The following is an 11,543-nucleotide window of genomic DNA, read 5'->3' as shown; positions in this document are numbered from 1 at the left end:
TGCATGGGTCTGTGTGCCCAGAGGGAGCAGGAGGAGAGCTAGGACAAGAGCTCATCACCATTTCCCCTCTTCTGCCCTCTGCCATGGCATCAAGAGGACCTTCCTGCCCCTCCCTGTGTCACCACCTCCCATGGCACTGCTCCTCTGCTGTCCCCTGTCACCCAGGGCTGTGGAGGGTCATGAGCAGCCCCTGCATGGAGGTTCAGCCTCATCCCACCCCTGGAAGAGCTTTATCCCTGCAGGGCTGGGCCCTCGCTGCCCTGAGGGGAAGGAGGAGCCCTGCTAGGCACAGAGTGGCTTAAACACAAACTGGGAACAATGTGGGATTTATTTTTTTTTTTAATTCTAAGAGACTGCAGGAACTTGTAACTTGCTGCAGCAGTCTCTCAGCACAGGACAGGAACTGGATTCCACATCCAGGTGCATCCTTGATGCAGGAGCATTCCCTGCTGAAGGGCCAGTGTGGAAGTGTCTCCCTGCTGGAGATAGCACCACAAACACTACTCTCCCTTTTAAAAAAAACATTAAAACCAGAGTACAACCCCAAAATCAGCCTGGAGGCCCCAGTAGGACTGACCTTTCTAGCAGGGCCACCCTCCAGCTAGAGCCTGCCCAGCTCATTACAGCTTTTCCAGCCTCTATGGTTTTAGGGCAAGTAGCAGCACAAAAAGGTCACACGGAGACCTAAGAAGGCCTCTGCTGGAGGAGGTTGGGAAGGCAGGAGGCTGCTTGTTCCCCTGCCCTGTGAATCAGCCAGGAAGAGGTCAGGGCTGAAGGCTTTCACACTGCCATGTCCTCTTTGGGGGGAGAACTGTCCTTCAGATGGTGTCCCACAACCTCCACAGAGAAACCGCCTGTGTCCACTTCAATGCTGTGGATGCTGAAGTTACCCAATCCCTAGGAAAAAAAAAAAAAAAAAAAAAAAGACAGAAAGAAAGAGTCAGGAGTTGGGGCAGGAGCCAGCAAGGGACCTGTTCTCACATCCAAGGGCCTGGGGAGGAGATAAGGAGATACCAATCTCATCCCACCTGTGGTGGGGCGAGATGCTCCTGCTGCTTCTCCTGCGTACAGCTCGAGCCATCTCAGGAGTGAGCAGCTGTCCTGGTTTGGGCCAGGATAAAGGTCATTTTCTGTCTTGTACTTTTGCTTTTAGCTAGGTCTCTTCTAAGTAGGTGCACTTGCTGAAATTAACAGCAAGTTTCTCAGATAGGGTGTGCTTCTAGGACTGATAACACTTGATGTTTAGAGTTACTGCTAGAGCCTGGTGTGCAGAGCCAGGGACACTGCTCAGCTCTGAGGAAAACTTTTACCTTCCAAAAGGAAGAAAGAGGCCCCACCTGCAGCCTCCTTTGGGGAGGAACAGACAAGAGAGATGCCAGAATTGACCAGAGGATTCCATCCCATATATGTCATACTCAGGATAAATTTGAGGGATCATGAGGGCCAAGCCATGCTTCCAGCTTCTGGCTGCCTGCCCTTCCTGCTTCCCTTCCTTCACCCAGCATCCTGGGAGGATTCTGTCTGTTCCTCTGCCTGTGCTTCTGATCCATCCCAGCCTGGATCTGTGTGTTCCTGCCTCCAGCTCCCAACTCCTGCTGACCCCAGGATTCCAGCCTGGACTTTCCCAGGGCTGCCCTGCAGCCTCAGTGGGGATGTGAGAGTTATTGGGGGAGAGGAGGGAGGAACCTGGGATCACTTTCCCTGTATATTTGTATATATTTAGTAATTTTTCCTATTTATCATTCCTGTCCCATTAAAGCTGTGCAGTTCAGTTTCCAACCCATCAGTCTCTCTCCCTTATTCTCTCTCCTTTCTTTATCAGGGAGGAGAGAGAGATTAATAGAGAGCATCTATTACTCGCTTTAATTGCCAGGCCAGTGTTAAACCCTGACAACAGCCCAGGAGAGCCTGTATCTTACCTTGGTGTTGGTTAGGATTTGGTGCAAAGCTTCTTTCTGCCGGGGGGCTTTGGTTAAGACGTAGAGGAAGCCCCCCCCGCCGGCCCCCGCCAAGCACTGCCCGTAGAGGTGGGGCCGGAGAGCATCCATCATGCGGCTGACTGCCAGCGGCTCACACCCCGGGGCCATGCACTTCTTCTGCTGCCAGTACCGATCCAGACACTTGCCGAGGAGGGGCAGGTTGCCTGCAGGGGAGAGGATATCCCAAGCTGCTTTTTTCTGCCCCTCAGCAAGCCTGTCCCTGCCTCTCCGGCTCAGACCGAGCTAAATTCCGCTTTCTCCTCTACCCTCTCTCTCCTGCCGAGCAAGCAGAGCCCAGCCCTGTCCCACTGCTGTTTATTTGTAATCCTCCACAGGGGGAGAATTTGCTTGGTTTAATGCTCCCAGCTTTCCCTTCGTGGCATCCCAGCAGCCAAAGGCCAAATGAATCCACTGCAGAGGTGAGGTACAGCCCCAGCCTCGCAGAAAATCAACCAGGTTCAGTGTGTCTGACCCCCCCTTCCTCAGAGCCTTTGTGCAAGCCTGACTCCTGGCTATTAGTGGTTATATGGCAGGTTTTGGGGAGAGGATTTGAAGCTCCCACAGCTGCAAAAGCCTGCAGGACCCCAGCTTTCCCCCCAGCGCTGAGCTCTGTGGTTCTCCCGTGGCTAAAAGGGGCGACCTGGCAGAGGGAGGGGAGGGGGCTCACACCTTGCCTCAAGGCCTGGGCACACTCCTCAGCATTGCTCACCAGCATGTTGGCATTTTCCACGATGGAGGGCAGCCTGGCATACCAGTTCCTCACCACATCCTGCAAAGGGACAAGAACATCCCTGTCACCATCACCCAGGTGAGGTAGTGCTTCCCCCCCAGCCTGCAGTGCCAGCTCCCCTTGGGGTGGCAAAGCTCTGCACCAGCCAAAGGAACAGGGAAAGGCCATGGAGGGGGGGACAAAGGCCAGAGCCAGCAGCACCCAGGGGCACCCCAGCATCACCTGGAGCAGGTTGCGGGCCAGGCGAGTCTTCCCCGTGTACACCAGCAGCAAATGGTCGTTGAGGGTCTGGGTGAAACCCTCAGGAACCAGGATCCTCTCCACCTCCACCCTGAGCGGCAGCTGAGCCTTCGACCTCCCGATTTTGATGCCGGGCACGAGCCCCCCAACCTGGTCCTGCCAACCACCACCTGCAGGGGTGGTCAGGTGGTGGCAGAGGGTCCCTCAGCCACCAGCAACACCCCCACCCCTCAGGCTGCTTGTTCCCTCCTGGCTCTACCTGTGGTGAGCCTCTGCTCCAGGTGCAGCACGGCGTGGATAAGGGACTGGGTGCTGGCGGCCTTCCCGGCAGCCCGGTACAGCGATGCCATCACTGCTCCTGCCAGGATGCTGCTGGTGCCTGCAGGTGACCACCGGTGACCACCAGGTCAGGGCCATCCCAGCACCAGCAGCAGGAGGGACTCCCTGGCACCGCTGAGCCCTTTCCTGATGGACTTACCAAGGCCGGAGCCGTGGGGCAGCTTGGACCAGGTGTGCACCTCAAATCCCCCCCCGAAGCTGTCCAGGAGCTGAGCCCGCAGGGGCTTCTGTGAGGGGAACTGCACCACCTGGGTGCAAATGAAGGCAGCTTTGAGCAGAGCTCCTGGAAATAAAAAAAAAAAAACAACAGAATACAAAGCTGGTGCCTGCTGTGCTACCTGCTCCCTCAGCTCCATCGCCCCCAAAAAGGGCACTGTGGGATCAGGACACCAAAGGGATCAGGACACCAAAAGGATCAGGATACCAAAGGATCGGGACACCAAGGGATTGGACAACAAAGGGATGGGGACAACAAAGGGATCAGGTCACCAAAGAATCAGGATACCAAAGGATCGTGACACCAAGGGATTGGGGCACCAAAGGAATCAGGACACCAAAGGAATCAGGACACCAGAGGAATCAGCTCACCAAAAGGATCAGGACACCAAAGGATGGGGATACCAAAGGGATCAGCTCACCAAAAGGATCAGGACACCAAAGGATGGGGATATCAAAGGGATGGGGTCACCGAAGGGATCAGGTGATCAAAGGGATCAGGATACCAAAGGGATCAGGATACAGAAGGGATCTGGTCACCAAAGGGATCGGGACACCAAAAGGATCGGGACACCAAAGGATTGGGACACCAATGGGATTGGGACACCAAAGGATCGGGACACCAATGGGATTGGGACACCAACGGGATCGGGACACCAAAGGATCGGGACACCAAAGGATCGGGACACCAAAGGTGTGATGCCTCACCTGGTGCGTGTGGCTGGCAGTAATCCTGCAGGTGCTCCAGCTCCCTGCACACCAGCTCAGCCACCACCTGGCTCTCTGCTGTCCCACCGAGGGTGACGAGGCGCAGCTCGGGCTCACTGATGCGCCGCACCCTGGCGCCGATGGGCCGGCACCCATCCACCAGCATGGCCACATCCACCACAGCCCCCCCGTGCTCGTAGGTGATGGGGGGGGTGTCACTCCAGCCACCTGCCAAGGTTCACCATCAGCCCCCAGCACCACGGGGGCGAGCAGGGATCGTGTCTGGGGAACCACGCGCTCACCGGAGAGGTCCAGGCGGGCCGGACAGGCCACCCGCACCCATTGCCCCAAGGGTGGCAGCTCCGCCCGCCCCACGGTGACAAACTGGCACGAGGACATGACTGCTCGACGGACAAGGATCTGCTCAGCACCCTCGTAATGTCGAGCTGCCCTCACCAGCAGAGCTGGGCTGGGAAGAGAGGGGTGCTGAGCCCACGGGTGCTGACACCCGGCCCGGGGCAGCCGCCGCTCCCCAACCCTCACCTGCTCATCCACTTGCGCCGCTCGGCGGCCAATTCCTGCACTCCCCCGGGGATGTCCCCGCTCTCCAGGAGCCCAAAAGCTGAGGCCCATTCCCTGTTGGCTGCAGGCCCACTCCTCAAGCCCCCTTCCCCCTGTGCCATGCAGCCCAGCACCTCGGCGATGCAGGCGAGCGCCCGCGCCGCGATGCCAGCGTCACCGGCCGTGGAGGCAACTGGAAAACAAAAGGAGGCTGAAAAGTCCTGGCCAGGCTGCAGGTGACAGAATCACAGAATTGTCGTGGTTGGAAAGGACCTCTGAGGTCACCGAGTCCAACCATGCACACACACAACAAGCAAAAAACCAAATCCCCTACAATCTCGGCCACCAGAGCACGCCCTGAGGTGCCACATCTACACATTTCTTAAACACCTCCAGGAATGGTGACTCCACCACCTCCCTGGGCAGGCTGCTCCACTGCCTGACCACTCTTTCAGTAAAGAAATTCTTCCTAATATCTCATCTAAACTTCCCCTGCTGCAACTTCAGACCATTTCCTCTGGTCCTGACATCTGCTCCTCTCTCACTTGGGAGAAGAGGTCAGCACCCACCTCCCTGCAACCTCCTTTCTGGGAGTTGTAGAGGGCCATGAGGTCTCCCCTCAGCCTCCTCTTCTCCATGCCCAGTTCCCTCAGCTGCTCCTCCTATGACTTGTTCTCCAGGTCACCTCATGCCACCCCAGTTCTGCAACAAGCCAGCACCAGGGGAGAGGGTCTTGCAATGGCTCTGTGCCCATCCTGGCTTGTTGGATGCCTTGAGGTATGGTTTAAGGCAGGAGTGACCTTTATTTCATGACACCAATAGTAGGACCAGTAGTAGGACCTAGAGAGAGGATGTTTAAGACCATAGGAGGACGGGGGCAGAACAGACAGGAGTCAGGATTCTCTCCCATTTCCTGCCACACTCTATAAAAAACTGAGGAGGATCAAAAGTCCCCCCCCCCTTCCTGCTCCCTTCCTCCTTGCTGCTTCACTGCCTTAGAGGTCTTGGGGAGAGGCTCCTGCTTTGTCATCAGCCCTTGGGAAGAGGCTCCTGCTTTGTCATCAGCCCACAATGTGCTCAGCAGGATCTGAACCCATTAGGTGGATGGATTTGGATCCTTTTGCCAAGTTCACAGGGGACTCATTTCTACGATCATTGAGATCAGGTTTTGTAAATACTCGTCTGTAATTTGTAATGTTTGCTCCTCATCCCACATATTACAATCCCCTCTCTGCTCCAGTATATGTGGTTCCAGTTTTAATTTCCAACCATTAAGTCTCTCTTCCTTACTCCCCTTTTATCCTGGGACAGTGAAGGGTGACAGAGAGCAGTTATGCCCTCTGGGTTTTGGTTTGCCCTCCCCACTACGCCAAGACGGCACCCCCTGGGTTCCTGCAGGAACTGGAGGGGGGAAAGCACCAAACAGCCCCGATACCCAGAGACATGGAGACAGCTCGTGCAAGCCCAGCTCACCCTCATCCAGCGTGCCCAGCAGGACCTCATGGTAGCCCTCATGGACAGCACTGCGGGCCAGGGGCAGGAGGCTGCAGTCCTGGCGCCCCAGCAGCACCCGACGCACCTTGCGCTGGCCCTGGAGGAAGAAGAGGGCCTGGCGGGCACCCAGCTCGGCCACCTTGTCCAGACAGGGCAGCAGCTCCTGCCAGGACATGCGCCAGGCCCCCTGCCAGCGTGCCAGCTGCCCACCAGCCCCCGGGGACAGCAGCCACAGCACATCCTCCAGCCCCAGCACCTCCCGGGCGTGCAGCACAGGGAAGAGACGGGCACTGAGCAGGCAGCGGCTCCGCGGAGGCGTCTCAGGGTCCCAAAGGTGCCCTTCCCTGATGGGGACAGGGGGGACAGCCAATCAGCACCACCCCCTGGCTCCAGGACCCTTCCAGGAGGGGAGGTGGGATACAGGATGGGTGGGGGTGGCTGTGCTAGTCCTTCCCAGGGAAGGCCAGGTCTCCAGTCCTGTCCTGGCACCTACCGTATGCCCGTCCGATGGAAGAACTCAGCCCAGGGCATGTTCAGGTAGGTGCCCTCTTCAGCAGGGCTCTGTGGGGATGGAGGGGTGTCCTGGTTTGGGCCAGGATAAAAGTAATTTTCTGTCCTGTAATTTTGCTTTCAGCTAAGTCTCTTGTAAGCAGCTGCACTGCTGAAATGAACAGCAAGTTTCTCAGGCAGTGGCTGCTCCTGGGACTGATAACTCCATGGTTATAGTTCCAGCCAGAGCCTGGTGTGCAGAGCCAGGGACACTGCTCAGCTCTGAGGAACATTTTGCCCTCCAGAAGGAAGAAAGAGGCCCCACCTGCAGCCTCCTTTGGGGAGGAACAGACAAGAGAGATGCCAGAACTGACCACACAGAGGATTCCATCCCATACACCTCACACTCAGGATAAAGTTGAGGCATCACAAGGGTCAAACCCCTTCCTGCTTCCCCTTCTTCCCCTCTCCCTGTTCCCTTCAGCATCCTGGGAGGATTCTGTCTGTTCCTCTGCCTGTGCTCCTGATCCATTCCAGCCTGGATCTGTGTGTTCCTGCCTCCAGCTCCCAACTCCTGCTGACCCCAGGATTCCAGCCTGGACTTTCCCAGGGCTGCCCTGCAGCCTCAGTGGGGATGTGAGAGTTATTGGGGGGAGAGGGGAGAGGAACCTGGGATCAATCTCCCTGTATATTTGTATAGATTTAGTAATTTTTCCTATTTATCATTCCTGTCCCATTAAAGCTGTGCAGTTTAGTTTCCAACCCATCAGTTTCTCTCCCTTATTCTCTCTCCTTTCTTTATCAGGGAGGGGAGGGGGATTAACAGAGTGCATCTGGCATTTGGTTTAATTGCCAGGGCAGTGTTAAACCCTGCCAAGGGGCCAGTGAAGCCTCAGCTCCACGGGGACCCTCAGTACCTGCCAGTCATCCAGGCGGCCGGTGAGCGTGAACACTCGACAGGACAGGTCGTGCAGCCTGATGTGGTGGCCTTGCAGGACAATGTCACGCAGAGGACAGCCCTGCAGGGCCACCGAGGAGTCCACGCCAAGGCCTGAGAGGAGGCAGCCAGGACCAATCCCCAGGGGACCCTGTGGAAGAGGGAAGAGGGCCCTGAGTGGCGCTGGAAGGGATCAGGTGCCCCGGGAGACAAGCTGGGACGAGCAGGGGACAGAGGGACAGGCTCTGCTTTGTCATGGGGAAAGCAGGGACATGGGCTGCAGAAATTCGGGACAGGCAACAGCCTCCTGGGCTCACAGCCATGACACAACTCTCAAGGGGAGGGTCTGCTTTAGTCCCCTCCAGCAGTGACAGCCTCCTGCCCTTCCCAAGGGAGGATGACAACCACCAGGGTCTCCAGCTCCACAGGCAGCCAGGAAGTGGAAGGATGCTCCAAATCTTGCAGCCACGGGTCACCCATCCCAGCCAGGGCCACCTCACTCTGCTGCCCACTCAGTGTACTGAGAACTAAAAGTCCCCTCTAGCCACGTACCTGGAGGTGACAGTGCTGGATGACACTGCCAGCTGCCAGCTGCACAGCTCCTTCCAGCAGGCAGTTTGTCACCAAAGAGCCATCCTCCAGGAGACAGGGCTGCTGCCAAGGGCCACAGAGGCACGTGGGACCAGGGTCCAGCCACACAGCCTGGAGCAACACCCAAAAACCACGGGTGAGCAAGGCCGGGGGTGGAAGGACCTACATCCACATGGGAATGGGCTGTTTTGCAGAAGTGGAGGTGGCTGGCAGAGCCAGGCAGGAGGTTCAGGCTGCTGATGTGCTCACTTGCAGAGGTGGTCAGGTAGTCATAGGAGGCATGGGGGATGCAGGCTGAGGAGGAGCAAGAGAGCTGTCAGCACACCAACAGCAAACACCAGCGTGCCCGACACCTGCATGAGCTCAGGCCAGTCAGGCTGAACACTCCCCAGTCCAAGGGGTGGGGAGAGAAGACCTGGGGGCCTCCAGTTGTGAGAAGACACAGCTGGGGGCCAGGCCCTGACCACCCCATCCCTCCCCACACATGAGAACGGCACTCAGGGGTGGATCATGTCACCTGTGCCACTCACCCATGCTAAGAGGGAAGGCATGGAGAGCAGCCCACAGCACGGAGCGGGCGCTCCTCACGTCAGCATCACCCCCACCCTTCACAAACTCCTCCTCTGTCAGCCCCCCTGCCATGCACAGCACGATGTCAAAGAAGAGGGAGAGCTGGAGAGAGAAAGGACCTGTTGGGTGCAGCCACCCTGACCCCCACCCTACTGCTCGGTGCTCCCCTCCCACCCAAATCCAGCGCTGTGGGGGCAAACAGGCCCTACTGGCACCTGTGGGGCCAGGGGTCCTGTCCCCCCCACGGAGAGGCTGTCACCTGGATGGGTGGTGCCCCCGAGTCCAGACCCATGTAGGTGCAGGCATCCAGAGGAGGGATGACGTGGGTGGCCAAAAGCTGCTCAGCTGCATCTGAGGAGAAGAAAACCACCCCGCAGACCTGCCAGGGCACAACAGGGCTGAGGCCACAGCTGTGGTGACAAGAAGGACACAGCTGGCAGGGCCACTGATGCCCGAGTTGTGCTGTACCAGTGGGACGGTGCCGTCAGCCCCTGCGCACTGCTGGATCTGGGCTTCTGTGCCTTTGTAGATGATGTCACACACCAGCCCCTGGGAGAGAAACCACCCCCGTGAGCTCTTTGGGGAGCCCAAAGATGAGCAGTTATGGCGGGGCTGCGGTCAGCACCCAAGGGGTGGGACCCCTGCACCTCCCTTGCAGGGGGAGCTGCTACTGACCTGCTCATCGGTGAGGTAGACCCCATGGTTCCTGGCATACGCCTGGCTGCCAGGCACTGCAATCACTCTGACACCCTGGAAGCTGTCCCAGTCAATCCCTGCAGAGGGGGACAGAGACCAGTGGCCACTGGGGCAGCGCACACACCCACACTGGGCACAGCTGTCCCAAAACCAGACCCGCAGCAGAGGTGGTGCCAGCCTCAGCCACCCTTCTCTGGGCACACTCTGTGCTCATGGCTGCACAGAGGGCAGCAACACCCTGAGCGCTCCCGTGAGGGCACAGCCCCCATCCCAAGCCAAAGCAGGGACTGGAGGCAAGGAGGGCACCCACTCACCTGGTGTGGAGGGCACGGTGAGGAGCATGTCAGTGCTGCAGACCCACACGCCGGGTGGGGAACCCACACAGAGCTGCCAAGAGAAGGGCCACGTGCCCTGGGACGGCACAGAAGGGCCCCTGCAGGACACCCCCCACCCTTCCCACCCTGCTGGAAGCCTGAGCCAAACCCACTCCCACTGCAGGGTGCCCAAGGCCCCATCCTGCTAGGCAGACGGACCCGGTGTGTCATGGTCCAGAGCAAGCTGTCCAGGTTGCAGACCAGAGCTTCAGCTGGGGCACCAGGCTCCTCCACGGGCAGGCAGGTGAAGGCTCGGCCACAGTCATCAAAGGAGAAGTCACGGCCCTGGAGAGAAGGGGAACATGGTGGAGAGGGAGGGAGGGAGGGAGAGGAGGGAGAGGAGGGAGAGGAGGGAGAGGAGGGAGGGGAGGGAGGGGAGGGAGGGGAGGGAGGGGAGGGAGGGGAGGGAGGGGAGGGAGGGGAGGGAGGGGAGGGAGGGGAGGGAGGGGAGGGAGGGAAAGGAGAAGGGAAAGAGGGAAAGAGGGAAAGAGGGAAAGAGGGAAAGAGGGAAAGAGGGAGGGAGGGGGGGAGGGGGGGAGGGGGGGAGGGGGGGAGGGGAGGAAGGGGGGAAGGGGGGAAGGGGGGGAAGGGGGGGAAGGGGGGGGAGGGGGGGAAGGGGGGAAGGGGGGAAGGGGGGAAAGGGGGAAGGGGGGAAGGGGGGAAGGGGGAAAGGGGGAAAGGGGGAAAGGGGGAAAGGGGGAAAGGGGGAAAGGGGGAAAGGGGGAAAGGAGAGGAGGAGGGAGGGAGAGGAGGAGGGAGGGAGGCAGGGAAACGAGGAGGGAGGGAGGGAAAGAGGGGAGAGGGAGAGAAGGGAAGGAGGGAGAGGAGAGGAGAGGAGAGGAGAGGAGAGGAGAGGAGAGGAGAGGAGAGGAGAGGAGAGGAGAGGAGAAGGGAGGAGAAGGGAGGAGAAGGGAGGGAGGGAAAGGAGGAGGGAGAAAGGGAGGGAGGGAGGGAGGGGAGGGAGGAAGGGGGGAAGGGGGGAAGGGGGGAAGGGGGGAAGGAGAGGAGGAGGGAGGGAGAGGAGGAGGGAAGGAGAGGAGGAAGGAGGGAGAGGAGGAGGGAGGGAGAGGAGGAGGGAGGCAGGGAGGCAGGGAAACGAGGAGGGACGGAAAGAGGGGAGAGGGAGAGAAGGGAAGGAGGGAGAGGAGAGGAGAGGAGAGGAGAGGAGAGGAGAGAGAAGGGAGGAGAAGGGAGGGAGGGAAAGGAGGAGGGAGAAAGGGAGGGAGGGAGGGAGGGAGGGAGGAAGGGGGGAAGGGGGGAAGGGGGGAAGGGGGGAAGGGGGGAAGGGGGGAAGGGGGGAAGGGGGGAAGGAGAGGAGGAGGGAGGGAGAGGAGGAGGGAAGGAGAGGAGGAAGGAGGGAGAGGAGGAGGGAGGGAGAGGAGGAGGGAGGCAGGGAGGCAGGGAAACGAGGAGGGACGGAAAGAGGGGAGAGGGAGAGAAGGAAGGAGGGAGAGGAGAGGAGAGGAGAGGAGAGGAGAGGAGAGGAGAGGAGAGGAGAGGAGAAGGGAGGAGAAGGGAGGAGAAGGGAGGGAGGGAAAGGAGGAGGGAGAAAGGGAGGGAGGGAGGGAGGGAGGGAGGGAGGGAGGGAGGGAGGGAGGGAGGGAGGGAGGGAAGGAGGA

At 59.2% G+C, this 11,543-nt stretch overlaps 1 protein-coding gene across 1 annotated transcript in view; it reads right to left on the bottom strand.

The window, feature by feature from the left end:
• Positions 1-20: 20 nt before the first annotated feature.
• The window catches only part of FCSK (fucose kinase), a 14,765-nt gene continuing 3,242 nt past the window's right edge, over positions 21-11,543 (bottom strand). Inside the window, exons 2-21 of the mRNA XM_071757119.1 lie at positions 10,084-10,209; positions 9,865-9,937; positions 9,530-9,627; positions 9,323-9,403; positions 9,114-9,233; positions 8,815-8,956; positions 8,451-8,578; positions 8,246-8,347; positions 7,674-7,844; positions 6,761-6,828; positions 6,247-6,611; positions 4,756-4,966; positions 4,515-4,681; positions 4,213-4,440; positions 3,428-3,571; positions 3,209-3,328; positions 2,932-3,119; positions 2,649-2,748; positions 1,920-2,143; positions 21-897 (exon numbers count right to left, since the gene is read on the bottom strand). Of these exons, the coding sequence (XP_071613220.1) occupies positions 781-897; positions 1,920-2,143; positions 2,649-2,748; positions 2,932-3,119; positions 3,209-3,328; positions 3,428-3,571; positions 4,213-4,440; positions 4,515-4,681; positions 4,756-4,966; positions 6,247-6,611; positions 6,761-6,828; positions 7,674-7,844; positions 8,246-8,347; positions 8,451-8,578; positions 8,815-8,956; positions 9,114-9,233; positions 9,323-9,403; positions 9,530-9,627; positions 9,865-9,937; positions 10,084-10,209 (2,973 nt within the window). The 3' untranslated portion in view covers positions 21-780. The remainder of the gene's footprint in view (positions 898-1,919; positions 2,144-2,648; positions 2,749-2,931; positions 3,120-3,208; positions 3,329-3,427; positions 3,572-4,212; positions 4,441-4,514; positions 4,682-4,755; positions 4,967-6,246; positions 6,612-6,760; positions 6,829-7,673; positions 7,845-8,245; positions 8,348-8,450; positions 8,579-8,814; positions 8,957-9,113; positions 9,234-9,322; positions 9,404-9,529; positions 9,628-9,864; positions 9,938-10,083; positions 10,210-11,543) is intronic.

The sequence above is a fragment of the Heliangelus exortis genome, chromosome 13 (genome assembly GCF_036169615.1).
Source record: "Heliangelus exortis chromosome 13, bHelExo1.hap1, whole genome shotgun sequence".
Taxonomy (NCBI): Eukaryota; Metazoa; Chordata; class Aves; order Apodiformes; family Trochilidae; genus Heliangelus; species Heliangelus exortis.
The sequence above is the reverse complement of the archived record's forward strand: the minus strand, read 5'-3'. Positions and strand labels throughout refer to the sequence as shown.